Source organism: Opisthocomus hoazin, chromosome 10 (assembly GCF_030867145.1).
Source record: "Opisthocomus hoazin isolate bOpiHoa1 chromosome 10, bOpiHoa1.hap1, whole genome shotgun sequence".
Taxonomy (NCBI): Eukaryota; Metazoa; Chordata; class Aves; order Opisthocomiformes; family Opisthocomidae; genus Opisthocomus; species Opisthocomus hoazin.
In genome coordinates this window covers 15,217,209-15,243,813 of record NC_134423.1, presented here as the reverse complement: position 1 = coordinate 15,243,813, position 26,605 = coordinate 15,217,209, and the positions used below count along the sequence as shown (strand labels likewise).

Below are 26,605 nucleotides of genomic sequence, written 5' to 3'. Positions count from 1 at the left end.
TCTGGAGATATTCAAGACCCGCCTGGACGTGGTCCTCTATGGCCTGCTCTAGGTGACCCTGCTTCGGCAGGGGGGTTTGACTAGATGACCCACAGCAGTCCCTTCCAACCCCCACCATTCTGTGATTCTGTAACGTCATTCTCTGCAGATGTCTTAGGAGTGCAACAATAGAAACTAAATTTCCAAATGCTGTCAGGGAGCAGGAGGATGGGCGTGGGACTGCCCCATACCACACTGCTTCATGGGAAGGAAGCAGGACAGGGTATTTTGCAGTGAACTGATCTGGAGACAAGCTTTTTGTGGTTCAAGCTTTGGTTTAGACCAGGCCCTTCATGTTCATGTTTTGTGCAGTACAAGCACTCAACTGCAACAGGATACTGCTCATTTTCCATATAGTAAACCTGCTCCTAGGTTGATTATTACTGTGCTAAACCAACAATATTCTAGCTAAACTTGAAGCTATGCAAATGTAATAGCATCCCCAAAAGAAAAAAACTTCAAGTCAACAGGAACTACTTCTGCGCAGGAGCACCATATCAATTTAAAATTTCTCATCATAGAGTATGCCAGTATCAGTTGAATGAGTCATTCAGTTCCTCTTCTTCTTTACTCCAAAGATAGACCTAAGTCAGTTAATTCATGTTTATTTTACAATAAAAACTACGATAATCCAGAAGAATTACATCAATGGGGTGCCTGACCATATTCAGTTTCTCTGCACGGAGTTGAAACATATAAAATGAAATTATAAGCAAAAAAGAAAATTTCTTCACATCAGATACGATAACAATTGGCTTGGTCTGAGATGATGGAGATGGGAGAAACTCCTAGCTTGAGGAAGTTGTTAAATTTGAGTTGTCCCATAAAATGCCCAAAATATTCAACTTCATAGATGTAATGCCTTTCTTAAATAATGTAAACTTGGGAAACCTGCAAGAAATAAAAGTTGTGCTAAGCAGTGAGTTAGAGCAAATATACACTCTAAATGTATTCTAGGTTTCCCTCAGGCTTGTCTAGTGCAAATCCTCTTCTGCACTTCCCAAGAGGTATTTACAAATAAAGGCTCTCATATCCCTAAAGTTTTCAAGGGTGAGCATGTATATTTAAGACTGGAGTCTGACCCACACTGAAAGTAAAATAAGATGCTTACTTTGTTTTCCATTCTCTGTAGATTGTTCGGTCTTTCTTAGAAGTGACTACTGTTCTCTGGTTATTAACTGCTGAAAGCAAACCTAGCAACTGGAACCTTTAAAAATCACATTTGTCTAATGGTTATTTAACATTGCTAGCATTTATCATGGGCTAAGAATGAATAAATACGTATTTTTAAAGGTATGTAAAATGTATTGTGTATCAGTTACTGCTAAGCAACCTGAAATTTTATGCAGCAGTATTGCCACCTATGGGAGGTAAGAAAGGAGAGGAGCAGAAACATGAAAAAAAGCTAAGGACAGCACCGTATGTGCATAAAACCAACAAAATGCACATTTCCATTCACTATTGTTTACAAAAACTGACATACACGTAGTATCTTGGTTTTATGTAAAAGCATTCAAATCTACATTTACTTAAAGAATTGGGGCAAAAAAGCATTCCATATACAATATGTATGTTTCTGTGTCATCCCTCTCATCATGATATTTTGTACTGTGTGATGCACACTTACAATAACTGAAATCTTTTAGCAAAGATGATAAAACCAAGGATCTTCCAAGCAAAATCTCTGCAAACAATAAGTTTGGCATGCAAATCTACTGACAATGACCTTGGGTTTTTCTCCATTCACCATGTAAGACTCTAATTATTGTAATTACAATAACGACTACCTCAGTTTCACAAATGAGACACAGGTTTATTTAGACAATACACTAATTGCATCCAACCCTTAGACATTTTACAGTAAATATTAAAATAATTGAATGCCCCATAAGAAAACCAGAAAATCCTCTGCACTTCATATCAAATCTTTGAGGTCCAATATCTATGTTAAAGATCCAGCCACACCTCATGTCAAGGACATTTAAGGACCTATTAAGAATAGCTCACTTCAGCAGTAGTGGATGCTGTACTCTTGTTCTAATGCCCTCACGAGCCTGACTTTTAGATAAAGCTGAGGATTATAAGCAACCTGCAGTAGGTGAACAGGAACAGCAAGATAAGACCAGTCTTGTTATGATAAACAAATTCAAGCAATGCTTGCCAAAGATTATTTAACTTGATTTTTAATCTTTCTTTTATATCCCTGGAGGCTTGGGGTGGGAGATGGGGGAATCTCCTCATGTCTCCATTTGTGAGCCTCTGTATCTCCATAGGAAATGCTGCTTCACACCTTTATGACTTGGAGGCCTATGTGCTCTCCTCTTCAGTGAAGATGCCCACAGCATCTTTGTCCTGTCTCTTTTCTTACAAATTAAATGCATGTTTTGTTACTCAGTTTGTTTATCCCTTCATGCTGAACTGAAAAGGATACCTTTACTGCTGTGTCTCTGGCTGAGAAATTACTTTCCTTTCTCTCTTCATACCTGAAGGAATGAAATATTGTGTATTATTTAATGTTCTATTCATTAGACAATAGTTTGTTGTTTTTATGAAGAGTGACTGTAGAAACTCAATGGCTACATGCCAGCCAGTGGCTACCCATCGCAGCAGCAGCACTTCCCCCATTATTAAAAAAGATTAAGGCATTGGCCCAAGGCTGACTGGAAATAACAATTAAAGCTCAGACTGGCAACTTGGAAATACTTAGGTCCCTTTGTTTATTTTCATATCAGTGGGAGTTATATCAATATCCTGATGTTACAAAACTCCCAGTTGTTAGCAGTCTGGCAAGAATAATAAAGATACAATGCAATTCAGCTCAATCTTTGCTAAATAAACTTTGAAAGAGTACAACAAGATGTTGAAATGAAAGTCTATTTTGAATTAGCAATAACTCAGAGGAAAAAAACCCAACAATTTCTGATTCAAGCATACAGAAGAATTCACTAACTTTCTTATTCAAGAGCTCCTCTTCTGTTCTGCAAATACTTTCAAAACTTACAAGCAGCAACAGTCCCAACAGCAGCTACTGGTGTACTACGCCAGAAAGACCTAGTTCACCATTAGTCTAAAACATGCTAACTAGACATCTTTGCTCCTAGCCAATACCTAGTAACTATTCAAAGCATTCAAGATCATCTGGCTTATTCACACAAGCTAGAACTCTTCTGCTGACAGTCAGGCACTGAATATAGTAAGTTACACAATTTGGTTCTAATTATACTTCTGAAAATAGAATATAGAAATTAATATTAAAAACTTGCTGTAGATATGGGAAATCTGAAAATATCTCACTAATATTTTTTGTTCACAATTATAATAAAGGTCAACATGTTTCACCAGCATATACTTAAACACTTGATTTCCTTTTACTGTTTTTCAGAGGAATTAACATATTTTAATATCTGCTTCTAATGAAATCATCTAGGTTAAATTGCGTAACTGTAGGGCGCTTCACAAAAAAATCATAATATCTGTAGATTTGATAAAGCTGAAACAGCAAACATCTCTGAAGTTTAATAAAGCACTTTAATTAAAGGTAAGTCAAAATAATTCATTTATCCTTACTAGTCTGTCATATAAATACATGTTATGTTTTAACTCTTTTAGGTAGATCTCTCTTCATTGCAGAAGATAACTAATATTCAGCTGCGTATAATTTCAGAGATGCAAAGTCAAAGCTTTAAACTGACCTCAGAGCTAAGGGAATTAGATATGTCTCTCTATAAGGAAGCAGGCACATTCAATTCGAAACTTTAAAAAAAGAAAACATCACACTTCTGTTCCTCTAAAAAATCTTGAGCTTCATTCCCAGATTTTTTTTCTGACACTCATCATTAGAATGAGAAAAGATTCTGCATAGTTTAAATTAACATCTACACCATTCTTGTGATAAAACTGCTTAACAGCATTTTTGGTACAAGTAAACCTCCTGTTTCTTCCTTCTTGCCAAGGTCAAGATATGCCCAGCTACTAGAAAAAACACAGCAATATGCAGACACTTCTTACAGTTGTTTTGAACCTATGCAGTATCTAGCCTTGGCGTACATTTTATTGAAAACAAAAGAAATTAAAAGTAATCACCCTTTAAGGCAATGGAACAGGAGCCCTTAATCGAAAAAACTCTTCAACCAGTCCAACGCATTCTATGATTCTATTTTGGTGCTGACCCCAGTTTTATGTTTATCTAGTGTGTCACTGCAGAACACAAATAGTGTAAATAAATTAATTTTGCCTCATGCATCTGGAATACCTTGTTTTACTTAAATTGTCTGTTCTCTGCAAAACCTCTTTCCTAGTTCTCTACCTAAACTGATTACATTCAGCACCTTTTTCTAAATATACAATGTGATTATGTAGCTGTGAATGCAATACAGTGGGAAAAAAAAAGTAAAAATGCTGCTCTAATTCTGTTTGGAATAACTAACATAACATTTGCATCATGACTCTGTCAGTCTGGTTAAACAAAGAACCTCATACCTGCTCTTGTGGCCACTTCTGTCTGTCCTCTGGGGTTCTTGACTTTGCTTTAAAACCTCTAGGCACATCTCCACTGTGCTTAGAGGCAGACGGGATATTCAGTGACTTTGGCCTCCCTTCGTGCCTGTTAGCTCTGTGCACAGCTTCTCCCTTTGAACAAGTCTCTTGATAGTCATGTGCCATGTTTTCAGTTCCAGTGTGCTCTGGACTCATTTCTGTTGTACTGTTAATACTGCTCATGCTCATACTCATTTTGATTTCTGCTACAATCTGGTCAATGTCCTCTTCCTGCTCTTCCAGTTCTGCATCCTCTTTTCTAGAATGGTATGGTGATATCCCCTGTGAGTTTCCATTAGCCTCTGCTGGGTAATAGTCCGGATAGCCACCTTCACTTTGACAATATTGTATGTTTTCTTCTTGGTCTTGAATCTCCAAAGATGACACCTCATCCTCCAAAACCTGAATGCCATTATCTTGACCTTCCTGCCACTCCTGCCTGTCTGTCACCTCATTTTCATCTTGGTGCTGAATTTTACCTTCAGCCCATTCTTCCACAGCTTCCTGACATTCATCTGTTTCAACATGGTGTTCCTCATGGGCAGCATACTCCTCTCCATTGCAGTCCATTCCTTCCAGGTAACTGTCATCCTCTGGACAGTATCTAATGTAGTATGTGATCCCCTCCTCTTCTTCCGGCAAGCCTTCATCATAGTCCTCCTCCTCAGAGGTGTTATTCACATAGTCAGAGCTGGAGTCACCATCTCCACTATGATCATTGCAGTCATGTTCCACAGGTGTAGGACTGCCTTGTCTGACAGTTGCTAGTTCTGCCTCCTTTCCTGCATAATCTTCAATAGGAAGGTCACTTTCTTCATTTTCAGGCTCCCTGTTGTGAGATGAAGTAGGGCAAGCTCTCACTCTGTGATCCAGCATGCTGGCTGTAGTGCTTTGACGTTTCCTGTTTGCCATAGCCAACTCCTTATATGACAATCATTTCTAAGCAATTACTGTAGGGAAGATGGAAAAACACATATTTCAGGAAAAGGTCATCAGTAAAGAGCAGTGATGTTAATAGGAAACAAACTGATAGGTTTATTTGGTAAAAAAATTTGTTTGTAGATATTTAAACCAGATTCACATACAACTAACTTTTAAAATGCTCATGTTATGGAACCATGAAATGAAAGTAATAACTTGCACACTGAAAGGAACAGATAAAAAGAAGGTTCTACATTTATACTCAACATATTCTAGTGCAGGATCTCTTCTGTCAATTTGACAGAAAATTAATCCTGAACCTTGAAATCAGTTTTCAATTACTTTTTCTTGCCAGTAAGGGGTCATGCTTTGATTGCTATGCAGTAAATACAGCTCTTTTCATTTTCAGCTTAGGCATTTCTTAATGTATGCTTTCAGTGCACACTACGAATCTGACCTGCTCCTACCAAAACTAAAGGAGAATAATTCTATTAACTTGGCAGTCACACAGGGAACTAAAGGATAATGCACTGATATTAAAAAAGTTATTAAAAAAAAATCACTCACTGCTTTATTGGCTCTTACTAGCTGGATACCATTAAGTATCTTCCATTGTTAAATCAAATATTGTTTTTAGAATAGATTATTTCCATTGGAAGGGACCTACAAAGATCATCTAGTCCAACTGCCTGACCAATTCAGCACTGACCAAGTTAAAGCCTGTTATTAAGCGCATTGTCCAAATGCCTCTTCAACACTGACATGCTTGGGGCATTGACCACCTCTTTAGGAAGCCTCTTCCAGTGTCTGACCACCCTCTCGGCAAAGAAATTCTTCCTAAAGTCAAGTCTCACCCTCCCCTGGTGTAGCTTTGAGCCATTCCCACTTGTGCTATCACTGGGTACCAGGGAGCAGAGCTCAGCACCTCCCTCTCCCCTGTCTCTCCTCAGCAAGCTGTAGAGAGCAACGAGGTCACCCCTCAGCCTCCTTTTCTCCAAACTTGAGAAGCCCAAAGTCCTTAGCTTTTCCTCATTGGACATTCCTTCCAGCCCTGTCACCAGATTTGTTGCTCTCCTCTGGACATGTTCAAGGACCTTCACATCCCTTTTAAATTGTGGGGCCCAGAACTGCCCACCCTACTCGAGGTGAGGCTACACCAATGCTGAATACAGGGGGATAATCACCTCTCTTGATGGGCTGGTTAAGCTGTTTGATGCACCCCAGGGTGCCATTTGCCCTCTTGGCTGCCAGGGCACACTGCTGACGGGTATCAAGTCTGCTGCTGGCCAGCACCCCCCAATCCCTTTCTGCAAGGCTGGTCTCCAGCCACTCCTCTCACAATTTATACTTGTGCCCAGCATTACTCTGTCCCAGGTGCAGAGTCTGGCATTTTGACTTGTCAGATTTCATCCCATTAATCATAGCTCAATGCTCCAATCTGTCTAGATCTCTTGGCAAGACTGTGTTTCAAGCACTCGAATCTATATGCCAGGAAAAAAGACACACTTACAATAAAAGCTTATTAATTCTTCCCACTAAATACCTGTGCTACTTTAAATTACATATTTTTGTCTAAATATGGGATTAAAATAAATAAGAAGAGATTACACCAACTGTATCAAAAATAGTCAAAGAAAGCAGCTAATTCTAGACAGGCTTGACAACTATGATAATGCTGTGTGTGATTTGTATGGGGTAAAACAACGTACTTTCAGTATGCTTGTTTCTCTGTGTATATTTGTTGTATGCTTATGATAAGCTTGACCTGTGCAGTTACTTAATTGGGGTGAACTGACCTCAGACACAGGCTTCTGAAATGCACCACACAGCTGCATGCTTTACTATATGCATATAACAAAGGCATGTCAGCCAACCACATGATCATTTTGACATAACCAGTTTCCCAAGTCTTGTGTGCACACACAGAGCAATAAAACTAGCACGGAGCTAGAGGATTAGAGGAGCTGTATAGAGATTAATTTGATAGGCATTATGAATTTATCAAAAATATCCTGTCACTGTAACCTAAAACCTCTGATATCACAAGGAAATCCCCAAACCTTGGTTTGTGACAATTCCAGGAATCTGATGCACCTATGGATTAGTGCAATGGCACCACATGGCAAATCTAAGCTGTCCCTGAAACAGGGAATCAAGATTCTGGGATACAAAGCAGAGATGCATATTGTCACAGGAGGAGACATTAAAGGAACCCAGTATGTGAAGCTCTTTTTAGTTACTGATACCTTGCAGAATTAGTCCTGATAGAAAGCAGAATTAGTCTTGATGGTAAGCTTTGAAGTATATACTATATCTGAAGTGAAGTTTTAAATGAGATCAGAGCAGGCAAAACTTTCCCAGTGATTACTTGCACCTTCTGACTATTTGAAGAACTAGCAGACTTACAAGTCTTTCTCAATATGATCTGTACGCCCACTATGATCCCTTTAATAAACTAGCTATCAATTCTTACTTTGGAGTCAATTACAAGAAACTCAGAACACCAAGCCATCTGTCCGCTAGTGTTGCCTCCAATTTAGTTAGCTCTACTTACGCACACTAAGGATGTTTCTATACTGTGATTGCAGTATCAACAAAACTTATTTTACACTGGATTAAAATAGCAGCCTCTGAATTGCAGACTGAATGTGCACTGATTATACCATCTTTAACTATGAAATGTAACTTCTACAACTGTACCGACACATCTGAATTACTAAACAGAGTTTTAAAACACAAGTCAGAGAATTGCTCTTTATGGAGCTGCATACACATTCTGTCAAGGAAATCAACAGTTGTATTTAAGCTCAAATATCAGAACAGCAAAGGTAGGCTAGTTTTCTTCCACTGTTCAAAAATATGTTTCCAGCTTCCTCAAAAAATCCTATAGTCTTACATTAGGTTTAGCATAACCTGACTCTTTTAAAACCTAAAATCCTTCTAAAGCTCTAAGTTGTCTCATGTCACACAGCAAGGTGCTAGTTCTTGATGGCCACAGGTCCATCTTCTCACCTGCAAAGATGTTAGTTTATCTATGTTGATGACAATTAACTAAACCCGATGTATTTGGATTTTAAAAGAACAAAACCAGAACTTGGATATTTTTTGCAAAAAGCAATAGATCTAAAATTTTTACCACATGTTCTGCTATTCAGTCTACTGTACAGAAGCCTTCTTAGTCACCTAATGCAGGGATTAATACTTTTCCTAATTTTCTCAAGAAATCTATGTTGTTAGAATGTTACATAGCTAATATTCATGTGGCAGTTACTAAGAATACTCATGAAATTGAAGAAAATACTGAATTTCTATTGAACACTACTCCAGTGTCCTGTTAAGTACTTTATGAATAAAGGCTTCAACTGAGTCAGCAGGTTATTTCCTCTGTTTGGTGTAGGACTCCCTCCTACTTCGGGTATCTCAGCTCCCTTCTTGACAGGGGAGAGTTAGGTCAAACTTCTGTATCACTCCAAGTGGACTTTTCAACTTCTGGCAGGGGAAAAAGAAGTGCTCCTGAGAAAGGGGTCGTGGGGTGGGGAGTGTCAGTGCTGTATTATTCTTTACTCTCCTCAGGATTCAGTAATTTTTATCTTGTTGAGACAAGCAAATGCTGATTTGTGTTGTACAGTGCACCACTAAAGCTTCATCAGTGCTGTCAAGATCAGTGATTCAGGGGCCAAGCTACACCGAGTTCTCAGTAAAAATGTTCTGCTTTCAATAATGGTTTTGCTTTATTTTTCTTAAGTTTCCCTGCCTCAGCTCAACGTTGAGAGGAAAAGGAAATCCATCTCCAGAAAACACACGCTGCATTTCCATGCAGCAGTAAAGAGGAGTATGCACAGGGGAACCAATCTCCTCTGCTCCTAGAAAGAGGACTACTGGCTTACAGCTGGAATTTATTCTAATCACTGCTTATTATAGACTCATTAGCTTTCTCCTGAATTCCTTGCACCTAATCCCAGACAGCTTCAGAGAGGTTTATGGAACTTAACACTTCTACATCTTTTCACCTGTGTAGAAAGATACCTTCAACTACTTTCTTCTCATGGAGAGAGACCAATTAAATTAACATTAAAAATGGGAAATGGTACACAATTGTAAACACGGTGATAAAGTGAAATACCCAGTAAAATATTTCTGGCTCTGTTTAAAACACTGCTTTACAAATGTACTTGATTCACAAGCTGAACAGTGGGAGCAAAACAAGCTGACAGTTTTTCATTTAACATGCATAGACTGAGCCTGTGTAATGCTGGTCTTCTACCATCTGTATATGGAAAAAGTGAAACTGTGTCCCACAATCGGAACTACCACAACGTAATTAAATTAGGGTCATGTTGTGCCATTCTGAGTGGCATCTCAATTTTATTAAAATTTTATTAAATTTTATTGAAATTGAGAAGTGTTTTTCTGAGTAAGACTGGCACAGCCTGATACTAATTATTAGCCAGGTGCGTTAAAAACCTCTAGCCCTTTTCTCTAAACCCTTTGAATTTAATACAAAAAACCTCTACAAAACCACAACCCATTACTTCAAGGAGGGGAAACACCTAGGACAAAAGTTTCAGTTCTTTGTTGGAACGTAAGCAGAACTGCTACTTTTACGTTAAGGCTGTTAGATCTGCATGTGCAGTAAATACATGCAAATATAGTCAAATACATCCATGTCTTTTGTTCAATGTATGCTCAGCAGGCCCAGCATATCTCTGGGATTTTTGTGGCCACAGATGATTCAGGGGTGCTGTTTGAACCTGCAAGTCTTTGAGCTAGCCAATTTCCTCAGCCTGCCCACCCCTTTTTGGAGGAGGGGGGAACATCACAAAAGACACCTTAGAAATCTAGACATGTGGTAGTGCTAAGCTCTAGTCTCTGTGACTTGATGTCTCACTTGGAGTTGGTTTGTTATTTATAAACCAATGAAATGGCTTCATTCACCTTTTTGTGAAAATATACCATAAAGAATACTTTCAAGTAATGAAGTGTCTGTACAAAAATTATTACTTTTAGCAGCTTAGTTCTGATTTTTCTACTGTGAAACTTGAGACTGAAAACTGGACTGAGGTCTAGCATTTCTGTACAGAACTCCAATCTGAGTACTGACAGCCTAAGCCAGCAGTTAAGTTGGTGGTGTGAATGCCACTTCTGCCTTTTACAGTGCTACCTATCCTCTCTCAGAAAGCTTTCTCCATACTTTATTAAAACTCTTTATGAATACAACAAATATTTAGGTAAACCACACTAATGCAATGTTGCAGACATATATCATTGTTGAAAAGTGCTATTGATGCTATTTAAAAAAACATCAGGCAAACTCAAAGCAAATTAGAGAGAACACTGACTTTATGGGGAGTATATTTCTATCTATGAGTTTGTCATGCACAAACAATACATGTGATGAAAAATTTTTAAATTACTAACATGACTCTTTGCAGAAAAGTGTTTTTCTTTCAAACTTAAAATTGTCAGAAGCCATTTAGAAAATAAACTTCAATAAATAGATAGTATATACGAATAAACCTGAAGTGTTTTGTCAGTGCTGTTGACAATTTAGGACATTACCAGGAATTTTAAAGCTTAATTAGAAACGAATTTACATTTTCTGTTGCTAAATGCCCTAAACAATCCTTTCTATTTCCTCTTCCTTCCAAGAGAATTTTCATCCCAACCCACAACAGGAATGAGAGGGCTAACAAAAGCCAAACTAGTCTTAAATGAGCTCTTTTGCTATTTATTTTAAGATATTTCTGTTCTCACACACTTATTCTAGAGAGTGGTCTAAAAATAAGAGTTGCAAACATAAAATGTGGATAGAATTAATAGCAACTTGCTATTTATATTTTCCATCTTTTTCCTTAATTTAAAATAAAATCCAGCAGACTTCAAATAATAAAACACATTTCAAAGCGCCATTGTTTGCAGCAAGCAGAAACCTCTTGGGCTTTAGAAATGCATTTTCTTTTATCCTCTGAAATTCCATTAAAAATGGAATTTTGATCTGACTCTCTTTTCCAGAAGTGCCTTTAGAAAATGTTGACAGTTTGTCAAACAAATTTTTACAAAATCAACACTCTATAGTTAGTTGCCTTTTGATATTTATTTTCTTAGCCTCTTCTGTCAAGACCTAGTTTCCCATCTCTCTGCTGGGCAGATGTAAGGCTGGGGCTCCCTGAAGTACTTTACACCCTATGAACAGACAAGCCAGAAAACCACCAAACGCATGTTCTGAAGAGAAGAGATGGCCTGTGCTCCTCCAGTGTCTATAGCTCATATAGCAACTGCCATGAGTTTGGTAGCTCAACTGCAGAGGCTGAGTGGCAGTGCTGAGAACAGCTGGGGTTCACACAACACTGACCATATGTCCAGGTGTACACAATCCCTTGTTTTCAGTAAGGACAAGAATAAAGTAGGAAGTTACAAATTTAAAATATCAACAAAAAATTATTAAAATTTGTTAATTGTAGCAGCAACATGTTAAGTTCCAGATTCATGATCTTCCTTTTAACCTTAACTCCTCACCTTCACACAGTGTACATATATTTTATAAGTTTATAATTCCATATTATTGTATGCCACCTGCCTTCTGCTTTGTTCAAAACACAGCTGGGATAGTCCAGGATGAAAAACAGCTAAAGGCAACTATAAATCTGGTGCTATTTAGTGCTTCAGAGCCTCAAGTTCTCTAAATATTATTTTAATATGCTTAACATAATCGAAACATAGAATTAGAAAGTGGCAAGAGATCTGCACAGGAAGCACAGAGGAAGAATGATTTTTAAAGAAGTAAGGGAAAATGAGCAGCATCTAAAACTAGATGGCATTAGAACACATGACTTGCTAGTCATCTCAAGAGTAGCCACTAGGGTCTGCCTGTGTAGCTAAGGAGAAAAAAAATTCTCTTATCATTCACTGGCTACTCAACTGTGTCTGCTGTGAATCTAAGGTAGTCACAAGAGATATAAATCTGAAAAAAAAATATCACTGAAAAGGCAAATACGAAAGAAAGTTATATATCCATTATTACTCACCATTACTATTACTTTATTAGTTTAACAACTGACAGTAGAGTTAGAAATTAAAGTTCTGAGATAACAAATGCATGTTTCTGTATATTAGGATTATTTCAGTTGCAGTCTTGCAGAAATTCTGCTTAAAGCTACAACAGCTGCAGAATACTAGGTACCTTAACAGCCTGGGATTTCCGAAACACACATCCCTGTATCCACAGGCAATGCTTTTAAAATGGAGCAGATTGTCCTGAGTTATTACCTTGCTGTAACAAAAATTTGTCAGCAATCAGGTTGCATTCTGAGTAGAATATGAAATGTGTATGCATATACTGAAGAAATGAATAGCATGTATTGACCAGTCATACCTAACGTACACCTCCTCCTCACCCTGAAACCAAAGAGAAACAATCAATTTGCAATGCAATGTCTTTTGCTCCTGTTATAAACCACATCAACATGATCCCTCAGTATATTTGAAATGTTTCATTATCTCACATGAAAGCGAAATCTTTACAATTACTTTTCGGTAGGTTAGACAACCTTCTTTTCATGCTATTTGCCAGATGACATCAAGAGGTTTCTGAGATGACTTAATTATTTTTCATATTTTTAAAAGCTTGTACATTCTGAACTGTGTTCTTGTATTTCTTTTCATGGTATATAATATTTTCTCTGTTTGGTTTGATCTATTAAGCCTTTAAAATGCAATAATAACCTTGTAAATGGCATTCTAAAAGTGCTCTCTAATTAGAACCCACCAACAGAAATTAAAAGTCGAATATAGAAAAAGATAAACTAAAGACAGTGTAAAATCCTATGGCATTGCAGAAATAATCTTCTTGAACATATATCCCAACTGAATGTAGCTTTTATAATTAAAAAGATTAGATATCATCTCCTGCTGAAGTAATAAAAATATGTGTAATCACATATTTAATTATCATTTATTGTTGATGTGGCTTAATCATTCTTTAGGGTTTAATTCCACAGCTCAAAGAGGGATATTAAAGCTGTAGTGCCACATCTATATAGCTGTTTGAGTAAAGATTTTTAAGGCTAGTATCAGTTTTCCAGTGTAATGCCTGCTATACAGAAAAACCCACCAAAAATAACCTAATTGCAGGTATCTTAAACTTGGGGAGGGACAGAAGCAGAGTATTTTTATTCAACAGAATAAGAGGAGCCTCAAACATTAAGGCACTGAGATTTTGTGCCTATTCTTGTGGCTGCCCAGCTCCAAGAGACCAGTTTTAAATAATGAAAAAGTATCCCTCTTATTTCACCTGCATACAAATGCTCCACTGATAGCTATGCAGAGGCTTCAACTTTAAAATTTATTTCATAATAAATATAAATTTTAGTATCTTCTCATGATTATCGTATTTCCTAATTTACTGGGAATAAGGGAAAAGTATGGGCATAAGGGAAGAAAGTACAGGAATAAGGGAAAAGTAAAGTATATAGTAACATTATCATGCACAAAGAATATATGCCAATTGAATTAAAACACATTCTAGCCACTGTGAAACATCTTGCATTCCATCCAGAGCTGTAGTCGAATTTTTACGCTGTCCTAGAATGGATTACATAAAGTTGTAAAATGCTTTGCAGAGTACCTTTCTGCTGACTATGGAGGCTATTCAGAAGTCCGGCAATCTTTATCTCTCCTGCTAAATTGTATGCTTTTGATGTTCATCTTGCAATTTCCTGGGTAATATTTTATCTCAATAAGAAGGTCAACTTCCATACCAACTTAGCACTAAATTATAACAGATCTCTATAAGCATAACATGAGCCAGTGCTAATGTAACTATGCAGCTGAAATTCCAACAAGACAAAACCAAACACAAACTTGGAGACAGCTATACTTGGCAGTGGGGAAAATTACTGAGGTCAGGAGGGCCAATTGCACAAATCAATACTAACAGAATCTGGCCTCGCACAACTGACATGCAAAACCATCACCTATTGCAATTTCTTCAAACTCTTAAGTCTAACAGTATTTTTCTGTCAACTTCATATGTTTAATTAAAAACAGCCAACACAACTGAATTTCCTTCTTCTTATCTCTACATGCTGGTATACTTTTGAAAATATTGTTCACTGGAAAAGCACTACGGCAAAACTTACGCATTTGGCCCCTAATGTAGATTTAACTGACTCTTTAGTAATAAAACAAATTATCCCACATAAAGTGTCTATTAATATATGGAATCATTCCTCTGTATCTACAACAATTCAGTGTTTTGAAAGGGATTGAACAATGACTGGAAGGTGTATTGTGCAGTAAGAAATGTTGTACAAGGGTGAGATAAAATTTATTTTGGCTGAAACATGGAAAAAATGTTAATCCACCATGGCAAATTCCTAGAAGAGCCTTTTAAGCCATCAAGCCTATACAGTGACTAGAGCCTTGGGCATATAGGTCAAAGGTGAGACAGGATTTGAGGACTTCCTCAGAGATGAAGGATTAGCACTTCTGAAAAGATCTGTAAATTCCAAATTTCCATGTTGTCAAAGAAAAAAATGATATTGCAAAAAGAGGGTCTTCACTGTAAGAAGAAACATAAAATCTGTTGGTTCTGTGAGATTCTCTTCCACAACAAATCAAATCTATGCTGTAGACCTGACATCACTGTCAGCTACAATGAAAAGAGGTTTTATTGAACCTGATATACAGTAAGAAAAGAAAGCAAGCTGTTTGAGCAACCTTTCAACTCTGTTGCTATCACATAGATACCAAAGAACCCCACGGGTATTAGTTAAATAGGTTTACACACATGCAAAAATAATTTCAGATTGTCACAATTTAGATTTTGGAAACTGGGTGTCAGACACCCAGTTTAACCCTCCCATTTTTGTTCAGATGGAAATAAGGCTTCCGTAGGAGGTCATGCATGTTATACTTGCTTGTGTATTTGTTGTCTGTATCTCATATGCATAGGTATAGGTCTTAATATCTACACAGATGTAAGTAGTAAATTTGTAACTTCATCTCCTCCATTCCCTGCTCCCACTACGAAAAAAACTAGGAATATCTCTACAAAAGTTATAGGGCTATTTTAATCGTAAAATAATCTGGGAAGATGAGGTAGTTCATCAGAGAAATTGATATTTTTCTGGTTTTGAGGAATGCCAAGACACTAATGTCCCAACTAGTCAGTAAGAATAGTGGCCCCCACACCAAATTATACTTCTAGTATGATCTCAGCATAGCAGTGATGCATTTCCTGTCGTTCTTTGTGCCCACGTTCTTTTCTTTAAAAGTTGTGATCTTGCCATTTAAACGTTATTATTTAAGTACTTTGAGTATTTATGTAACAGAATACATTTATCTACTAACAATATCAGATAACTATAAGGTAGAGTTAGCTAATTCGACCTCATCATTAAATATACATAATAAAAATGTTCCATTTGGTTGCATCCAGTTCCACCTTAAATACAGCAACCACATATATTCCTGAGATTTGTGTATCTGAAATCGGTTTTTTTTCCTTACAGCTTTTGGAAAACTATGGCTATTTTAAAATTAGCTCTTCAGAGTAGATGCAAAGATCATAAAAGCATTATGCCAACTTTATATCTTCAGTAGACACATGGCTTTTAAGAGCTGTTAGCTGTTGCCTACACATTTCCACACACAGAAGAAAGCACACCAGACCTTGTGCATGTGAAAAAATATTAATAAAATATAGCACTCTTACCAATACAACTGTATGCCACTCCATTTACTCTTTGAAAAAATGTTGTGGTTTCTCTGAATAACTACTGTTAACTCTCATCCTGGCTCAATTTCATTTACAGAGAGGCTACTTCATGGTTATTTTAGTATTATAGACGCATGCCTTTCACTTTTTTGCTTTTATTGCTATCAACTTTCTTCTTTGAAATAAATGTCCTTAGAAAAGTCCATGTTTTACTGTATCCCTTCATGCAAAAAGGTGTCATATTAAAGAAAAACATAATAGCACAGGAAAAAAAATGCCATTAGCATTATTTTTAAATTATGTGTCCTTTTGCCATTCAGAAGGAAGAGAAATTCTTAAACTTGATATTTATTTAAAAATACATCGTGTACAAGCAATTCATATTTCAGAACTTAATTGATTAACATTAGTTTACATTTTACCAAGTAAAGATTCTTTGAAAGTTTTTGGCATGACGCATCTGTTCAAACTTCTAACAAAACAAAATTGGAAATACTTACTACATATTTACTTAATCATTGCAATATTATTTCATGTATGTGCTTCACCAGCCTCATGCGAAAAAAAGATAGCTTTCTTTTTATGAATACTATTTTCAGGTTATAGGCAGAGCTAAATAAAGTATACTATTTGAATAATAACATAGAAGGGAAGCAAAGGACAGAATAAGTCACTTGAAATGAAACCTGGAGATTCATTGGAACATTTCAAACTTTAAGAACAACAAGCCAAATATTCCAAGAACAGCCATTCAATGAATGATTAGATGGCTGGAGGGGAAGGTGGTTAGAATGCTGAGACTGTCAATTTACGATAGTTGTGGAGGCAGGTCACTGGAAAGGCCTCAATTGTAAAAGAAATGGAGATATTTCATTTTCTAATAACTCAGGGTTTAACTATTAGGTTAGCCATTCACACCCAACCCTCAAATTTTAGAGCTTCTTGATTCTTACTGTACAATAACTCTTCAAAAAGACTTCTTTTATCACTATTGATCTTGAAGTCCTGTGAACGGTCTCATGGGCGCTCACTTAACATTATCACAGGAAAGAATGAAATTTTCTTTAAAAGGTTACAGGAGAGGATTGACAGCACTTTAATGAGTCAAACCTCAAATAACAGTTGCAGGTATTAACAATTGACACATTCCCCATTAGCAGTATCTACGAAGACATAACAATTAGATGGTGCTAGGATAGAGTTAATATTAGCTATTCGTCCCATTGGCTAGCTGGAAACAGGTAGCCCTGATCAAAAATTAATTCTTAACCACAGTCCAGAAAGTATAAAATTATTTATTACATGACTGTCTATTCACCACATTTGGGTGTTTAAGTCTCACTCAAAAAAAAAAGGGGAAGAGATACATAAATTCCTTTTAGGAGTTTACTGTATTCAGACCATTTTCCTGGTGGAAATACAGTCAAGAATAGATACTGCTGAGTATTATTTGCAGTAAAACCACAGATGAGTAATCTGGAAATTGCATGAAGTTCTTTCCAGTGATGAAACCTCTAAAATCTTGCTGAAAGCCATTAACGACCTCCCCATTCAATTAGCATAAGAGGATTACGTTGTGTTTTTCTCCTGTTAGCGGAACATTGCATTTTTCAAACTCATACAAATACTTGCATTGCTATCAGATTTGGTAAATAAATTTAAAAATCTTTTGAAATAATAAAATAAGGGTAAAGACTATTATGTTAATGATTTTCAAGATAAAATACTCTGCCTTTGTTAAGCAGAATCAGCAAATTGCAAGGTTAAGTTATGAGACATTTTACAAAATAAAGATTTAATAAGAATAGTAGATAATGAGGATAACCAGAGGTTTTGTTAGCAGTGAATTATGTCATGGGATTTTGCATTTCCAACTTTTGAATACATATCTGTAGCTTGCAGCTGGTTGTGTTTCAGGCACACTGCTCCGTAGTGGATGATCACTTCAATTTGAAAAGCAAGATCAGAAAGATTTTTCCCTCTGTGTCTAAGGCATAAATTGCACATGAGTAAAATGCTCTCCAATTTATAACAACTGGTTAGAAGATAAATACTCTGTCAATCACTTTAGCAGACACTGAAGATGGCTTGAAACCTTTACACCCACCAGCTTTTTCATCAGATGTCAGGAGAAAATGTATATATATACATCTTATGAAAATAAGACCTTTCCTCCTAAATAAGTATTTTGAATGTAGAATTGTTTAGATGTGCTCTGAATAATACTGTAATAGCTTTGTGGGTTTACACATAAATAGTTATTGAAAACAAAGCACTGACCACAATGCTTTAAACTATTATTTGGTGTTAGCATTAGATACACGTTGTGACCTGGCATGCATACTGCTATGCTAGATGCTATGTGAGCACACGAAGGATGTGTACTCTAAACTAACAAGTCCGCAACTGAAATGGATATTGACCAACAAATTATTGTTACCTTCCGTTGTCAGCTCTCCAGTCCCTATGGCTACGGGAACTAGGATGTGCTGCCTAAAAGCAAAACAAATGATGCTTTGGCATCTGTACTTGAACTGATTTCCACTAAAGTCACTGCAGGTCCAGCAGGGCCACCTCTGAGGTCAACTTATTAAATCCCACCCTCATTGCTTTCAAGCCGGTCCAAGAAGCAGCATGCATACTGGACCTCCGTTAGTACACCTGGCAAAACTAAGCCTTGTATCTCTGTGTATTGCACAGGTTACCTGACAGGCTATTTCAGTCCTTGTACAGCAAAGTACATACACAATCATTTAGTTCTGAGAATGGGAGTAGTTCTATCAGCATGTAAGATCATAGCCTTCTCATATGGAGCTGCAGACCTGTCTGATTTCAGAAATGCAGGCTTACCATCCATTGAGGACCTGGGCTAAAGTAACCTCTTCTAAAAATGAAGAAATTGACAGCAATCTTGTCTCTTTCCTCAAAAAAAAAAAACAAAAAACAAGCCCTAAGCAAAAATCAATTAAAAAAAAAAAGAGTCCCAAACTCATAGAAACAGGGAGACAGTTCTGGGGAAGACCCAATAGATACTACTCTGTTCTCATCTTCCCTAAGCATCTGCTTTTGGCCACGCTGGAAGATGGATATTGGGCCTGATGATCTTTCCTCTAAGCCAGCACAACACATTACCCAAGTCAAACTCTGCCATTGAATAGCTGCAAGACAGTCCTACCCCTTCAATTGTTAAGTTCAGGTGATGTATGCAGAGGCATGTATTAGTTCTAAGTATTGACTTTATTCACACAAATTCAGGAATTATTACTAGGAGTATTTAAAAAAATTAATTATTTATATAAATGTGAATTTTGATTGATATAAAATTAAAGTTCACATGCATCAGTTTTCCAAACATTTAGGACAAATTTTGCTCTTTTAATCAACACTACAGAGAATCTGATCTCTTATCTGCAGAGATCTGCAATTTAGATTAGAGGATTTTATCCACAGAGGATAGTTAATTATCACTCAAAATATTCATTAAAATCCAAAAATGCCAAATACAAAAACCATCACTGCTGTCATTAGGACACACCAGACAAAGTCATTGCACAAAATCACCTCATATGTCAGGAGGTCAAATTATTTGGGTAACCATTAGTAATCAAAGACAAAATTATTAAACTGAGGCACTTCTGAGCAAGGAAGCATTCCACAAAATTCTGATATCTCTAAAGAAGACATGTAAGAGGTGTTTACAGAGTCAAGCTGCTGAAAGCAATCTTTCTGAAATTCAACTTTTTTTTTTAAAACAGGTAAGACTAGTGTGCTTTCTGCAACACTAGTACCTTACGAGAAACGCACTGAACGCAGTGTTGCACTTCAGTCACAGAGCACTGTGGAATTTGGCTACCAAATATTAAGGCCCTACAGAAGTTGATGTCAGCTACAGGAGTTCTTTGTAATTGCTCAGTAAAGCCCAACGTTCTTTATACTGATTTGGGATTTCAAGTCCTTTTGCGTAAGCAGTTTTTCTTTAACAAGAAACATTCAACTAAGGAAAAACAAAATGCTTCTCAGGGAGAAGTCCTGAATCTACTACCTTAATTACAGGTAAACTGTCGTTTCCTTATTAATTGACTACATAACCAGAAAAATAAGCAGGCTTACTTTTTTGTTAATTTTTTGGCTGTATTAATCCCATCAGTATGTAGGAGTACTTAAAAACCTTTGAAGACAGTTTCTGGTGAAAAGCTAAAGACTGTATGGTCATTGTATAGCGAGCTAACAGTCATCTTACACCTTAAAACAATTCTCTCCATGTGTGAAGACTGCTGTCAAAAAAATAAGTTTATTTCAAGTGCTTGTACTAGATCTATGCTGTGGATGTCTACAGTATTTTAGCCTCCAGGCTACTGCATCAAGGGCCTTTCAAAAAGCACTGTAATTCCATTTCATCAACAGGTGACACATGAACCTAAACAATCTCAGTGCAAATCCTTTCTCATATTCACATTTTCTTTTCTGAATTAATGACTTTGGAAAGGGGAGAATGTTTCTTCCACATTGTAAAGATAAAATATAAATGTAGCAGTGTCACATTTATTTTATTCTTTACTAGCATTTTTTTTAAACTTCTCCCATCCTTCATTCCATTCCTGTCATTGTCAAACTCATTATTGAGCCATACAAGTGGGTCTCACTGCAAAATAACTGAACTCTGTGAGTGCTGGGATTATGAATACTGTACCATAACTTTCTTGCTTAAGAGTAGTGTGCTGGTAATCTGTGTTATGGACTAGATGTTTTTAAATTTTAGATTTCCACATGTTATTCTATCACACATCTTCCTTTTTTGTACTTTGGTTTCTTATAATTTCAACAGTTGTCCAAAACGCTAAAGTAATGTCTCTGTCTCAAAATATAATTCCCCAAAATGAGGACCATCTTTTTTCTTTTCACATGATTAAGTTGTGCATGCTATTCAAAACAGGCCTCAAGCCAATGATTTAACATTTGATAACACAAAGATAATGAGATTCGTTGGCTCAAAGTATATCATAGCTGTTGCACATCTTGACTATCTTGTGCCTGGAAGCTTAGCTTAGGGATCAAAGCCATTCATCTATAATGCATCTATGAATTTACAGAATGATGTACCAACAGATAAAATTTGCTCCTGACTCACTCAGAAAATGTGTTTACCAATTCATTTATTTTAAGTGGCTAAGCTGCAAATGCGTCCAGGGTCTACTGTCTGTTGATGAGAGACAGGAATGCCTGAAAGAAATGATAGAACTCAGCTTTCAGAAAACAGCTGTCTTGAGTTTTTTTATCATGCTATTTAGAAGGATTTCAATTTAAAAAAGAAAAAAAAATTATCTATGCCTATTACAACTAACACCCTGTAAGAATACTGTAGCCAAAAAAGATTAGCAAAAATTATTTCTCCAGTGTGTTTAGTTTATCTTTGCAGCTTTGGGTCTGTTCAATTTCTTTATTTCCAAAGCATATGTAATTTCTGCTTGGCCTTTCATACAGTTGCTATGCAGAGAGTATCACTGGGGGGAAAAAACCAAAGCAGCTACATGTTCAAAACTACAAAGTTGGCAGAGGGAAGTAAGAATCAACTCAATTATTTTAACCTGATTTAATTTTTTTTAATTAGCTATCAAGCTTCTTGCCTTTTAATGTTTTCCAAATATTTTCCAAACATGTATCCAAATATCCTATTTTTTTTTCTCTAGCTACTTTCAGTGGTAATTTTGCTTAGAATGTCAGTCCTGATCTAGTCACAAATACTCCCCTAGACTCTGCTGAAAAAGATTAGAATTTTACTAGCTAAATAAAACACATGGAAGTACTCTCAAAGTATGCACTCCTGAACAAAATTCACACGTGCATCTAAAAAAACAGAAATAAAAATGAAATCAGAAATAATTTATTTAAGATTCAAATGAAATTTCAGTTTAGTATTTTAGCCACAGAATCAAATTTCTATGTAACTGGATTTATAAAATATCCATAAACACAATACTACAGTGACCCTCCTTGAATTATCACCGAAAGGGCTGGTGAGAATAAATGCACTTCCAATTTAATTTTGTTTCTCAATTTGTACTATCTAAATCCTACTTGTCCCATTTTAATAGTGCTGGTCTCTGTGCATGAGTGCATGCCTGTGATACACAAGCTGGAGACACCCAGGATAAGTCTTTCAGAGTAGCTCACGCATAAGCATTCTGCTACAGCAGCTCACCCATAGCACAGGGTTTGCGAGCTATGCTGAGCCACTTTTGTACCTCCTTGCTTGGGTTATCTGCAACACAGTCAGAAAACTGTTGGGAATTAATGTGCATGTAGATTGAATAGACTGTTGCTCACACACAGTGTTCTAATATGTGTGTTATTAGCCTGAATTGAAAGAACAACACAGAATACTGTGCGAGAATCAGATGTCTTGCACAATTCATCCATGAAGCTGATGATCCAACATAATACAAATAAAACATTAAATAAGACCCATTACATTCTAAACCCTTTCACTATTTTTTTTCCTGAACAAAAGGGAAGAATATCTCACCTGCCTTGCAAAGTACAGCAAGAAATAATGCTCAATACTAAAAAAAAAACAAACCACAAAAAAAGCCAACATAGAAATCGCAGTATTTCTCTTTCATTTGATCAGTTTTTAAATAAGATGATTACTGAAGGCAATACAAAGGAACAATTATTTGTAACAAATTAACAGAATGAGTCCCCATGCCCAGATTGTACATATTTTGGGGAACAAGTAAGAGTTGGTCTAGAGGAGCAAATTATACTTCATAAATAGACACCAAGGCCTAGCTATCAAATTGCCTAACACATCTTGCAGGTGTAATCATTCCAATAGCAAGTGGAAGCTATCCAACAGCACTGATTATATTCCGTGGCATTCCATAGCACTGATCCTTTTTCCCCATTTGCCAAGCAATGTGGAAACCATAGGGTTTGGGGGCTTTTTTCCTTCGCAAGGAGTGTGAGGATGGGGCAGGGAGAGTTAAATGAGCTTACCGTCAGACAAAGAATTCTCATCCTAACTGATACATGTCAGTCTCCAATCAACAATAAATACTGTTATTAATGTTAAAATAAGGTAAAACTACCTGCCTAGGGAAGTAACCAGTACTTTGAAACAATATACGTCTAAAATGTATCAAGTATAAAAGAGAACCTATACTTTGTCTGCAAGCTGTAAATTTATAGCTTGGAGTCCTGATTATTTTGTTTCTTAACCCTCCCTGAATAATGACATGCATTCTCACAAGCTTTTCCAGCTTCTTAAATGTTGAGGATAATGTATTATGCCTCTGCCTTAACTCATTTTTAATATTTAGTTAGAATGCCCTTAATTTATTTTACTGATGCAAATATGAATGCTTTTAATTTGACTGCTATCTACAAATAAATCAAAGGAAATAAAATTTGCCTTCAGTGTTAATGTAAAAAAAACCACCACCACAACCTGCTTTTATTTTCTTTAATTCATAAATATCCATAGCAAAGACATTTTATTTTTTTAAGATCATGCAGAATACATGCATAATATCTTTAAAAGCTTTGCTGTTACTTACAGCTACTAAGTGGTTTAATTGAGTCTTATTTCTGTAATGCTAACCAAGAGACAACACTGACAACTAGGAAAGGAGGCACTTCACCAGTCAATGTGTGCTCTAATAGAGTTTGGTTCTGACATTCTTCCTGGCCAGTTTTAACCAGCTGAAGACATGGTCCTTGGTCTTGCATGGGTTGGCTGGCAGCCACAAGTACTTCTGAGAGCAGCACTTTAGTTTCAATTTTTTTTAATTTTCATTATTTGCAAGGGCTACTTGAAAACAATATGTGCAAGAAGAAAAGAATTGGAGAATCATGTTCCTATTGTAGGAGGTAGAAGAAAGGGCTTGTTTTCCTCTGGCTCATGAACTTGCAGCTATGAGGCTAGTTAATACAAACTACAGAAAAATGCATGCTGACAACCAAGAATTTGTTAAATGAGAATCTTTGTATTAAAAAAAAACTACATCAAAGCTGCTCCTTTGTTCTATTTCTCGCAATCACCTATAATCTTGTATAGTCCTACTGAGGAAATACTCTTTTGATGAGAAAAATGGAAAAAGAATTTCTGTATTTATAGGCTGGCATGGTATCCCTTTAAATGTTACAGTCACAAACAGTGTTAAGCACACACTGAATGCCTTCTATTTTTTCCACATCAAAAGAATTTTTTCCTGCTGACACAGCAAAGCTGACAACATGCTATGGTAATCAAAGCTGTAGGTGTCTCAGATGAACACAAACAATGTGGGCCTAAAATGCCTGCAGATATGCCGTTAGTAAAAGTCTGTCTTGAATAACCTAAAGAGCAGCAAACATATAGCATCTCCAGATCACCTTCTGCCTGTAAATTACAGCCACGTCTTTAGGTGGTATAGTATCATTGATTTCAGAAAATCAATATAAAAACACACTAAGGATAAATCTGTCCTTCCTAGTTATTTCAAGATAATGAAACTATAAACTGTCTCCTTCTCCTCACAACATTTAATTTTTATCTTTGCTAACAATCTGCATCAGACATTTACAACATTATGAACTGAGACAGGGAACAAAAGCATACAAGGTAAATTAGGTTATGTTCGAACAACAGTCAGTTTAATACTACGTGACTAGCAAATTGACCTGCTAACATAGCACACTGACAGGATACTTGTTTTTCTAGTGATTGTTGTAATTAAAAATATCTGTACAAAAAAGAATAATGCTTAGTGCCTCCAAGAGAATGGAGGAGCTCCAGATCACTGAGGACAATGAAAAGTAGGAAATTAAAGACACAACAAGTACTATGCCATCATAGAAGGGATTTTGCTTCTTAGCTGTACTGGATTTGGATATACTTAAACACGTACTTTCCCCAAGCTTTTATATTACAGGTCTCACTTAAGCAGTTTCATAATTGCCAGCGTAAATACACAAGATACACTAGAAAAGTCAATACAATTCCTTTTCCCAATATTCATATCATTTTATCTCAATGACACAAGAACATATTTTCACATGTACTCGCATATATGAAAACACACATCCAGCTTCTACACACAGCTTCTATATCAAAACCTAAACTGTCCACAAAATTTAACCCTTAAATTTCTTATTCATTATTTTCCTTTTTAAAATAAGATGCACAGAATATAATGTAATTAATACCTAGTGACCATTAAGGAAAAAATATAACTGTTTTTCTTGCAAAACCAGGATATTTTAAATAGTGCTGTAGGAAAATATAAAGTTTTTACGTTAGGACAGTTAGAATAGACAAGTAATTTCTTCTGCTTTTAAACTTCTTAACTTTGACTTTTTCTTTAAATCCTCTATCCTCAGTTAAAATTAAAATATCCAACAGGAATACAAAGAAGAGAAAACTGATGGCAAGCAATCCACAGTCTCTGTGACCAGCTGTTTCTGCTCAATATCCATATGAAAAAAATACGTAATGTTTTCAGACTTATGGAGTTACATGTACTGGTTAGCTGCTTAAATTACTGTGGATGGAAGGAAAAAAAAATGTTTCATACAATCTCTGAGGAGCACACAGAACAAGCTTTTCATAAGGCTTACTTTCACATCAACCCCAAAATTATATACTAAAAGGGAGGAGCCTGTAGTGGGCCAAAATTTAGAGTAACCTAGACTTCCACATCCAACGTACTCACTGCGAGGGGTTTCCACTGAAAACATCTGTATTTTTGTGTGTAAACTTATAGGGAGGAAAGGAAAATGTTGTATGTGCATTGATTCAGCTAAGATTTACTTAAGTCCTAATTCAGCCCCTGTTGATACTGGGCAACATTATTCAGTTGCCTTCAGTTGACACCAGATTCCTTTTCTGTCATACTTTTTACTGTCAGATGTACTCATGTGCATAGGAGTCCTTTTGGATAGTTTCCTGTATGCCCACAGAGACACAGTCCCATACACATATGTCCATGCATAAGCATACATGAAACTGAAAAATGAATGCATTGCCCTTTGTTTCTTTTTAGAAAATGGGCATATGTTCATTGTCAACAGCCACGGAATATAAAGTTTCAACTTTAGAATAGTTCCACTTTCAGCTAAAAGATAAAAAAATACATTCAGCAAGCTCAAAGACTAGTCTTCTGCAATTAAAAAAAATGAGTTTGCAAAATAGAAGTCTAGAATGAAAGTCCTTCAGAACTTAGGCAGGTTAGGATGTCATGTCAGATTGTCCACAGAATCACATTCTAGCCATTTGCAGAAATAAGTACGTTACAGAATCACAGAATCACAGAATAGTAGAGGTTGGAAGGGACCTCTGTGGGTCATCTAGTCCAACCCCCCTGCCGAAGCAGGGTCACCTACAGCAGGCTGCACAGGACCTTGTCCAGGTGG

The 26,605-nt window shown here is 36.5% G+C and overlaps 1 protein-coding gene across 4 annotated transcripts in view; it reads right to left on the bottom strand.

The window, feature by feature from the left end:
• APBA2 (amyloid beta precursor protein binding family A member 2) overlaps window positions 1-26,605 on the bottom strand; it is a 109,568-nt gene that overhangs the window by 41,844 nt on the left and 41,119 nt on the right. For all 4 annotated transcript variants that reach the window (XM_075431684.1, XM_075431682.1, XM_075431683.1 and 1 more), the window contains one exon: window positions 4,519-5,525. In XM_075431684.1, coding sequence (XP_075287799.1) covers window positions 4,519-5,487 — 969 coding nt within the window. In that variant the 5' untranslated portion in view covers window positions 5,488-5,525. The remainder of the gene's footprint in view (window positions 1-4,518; window positions 5,526-26,605) is intronic.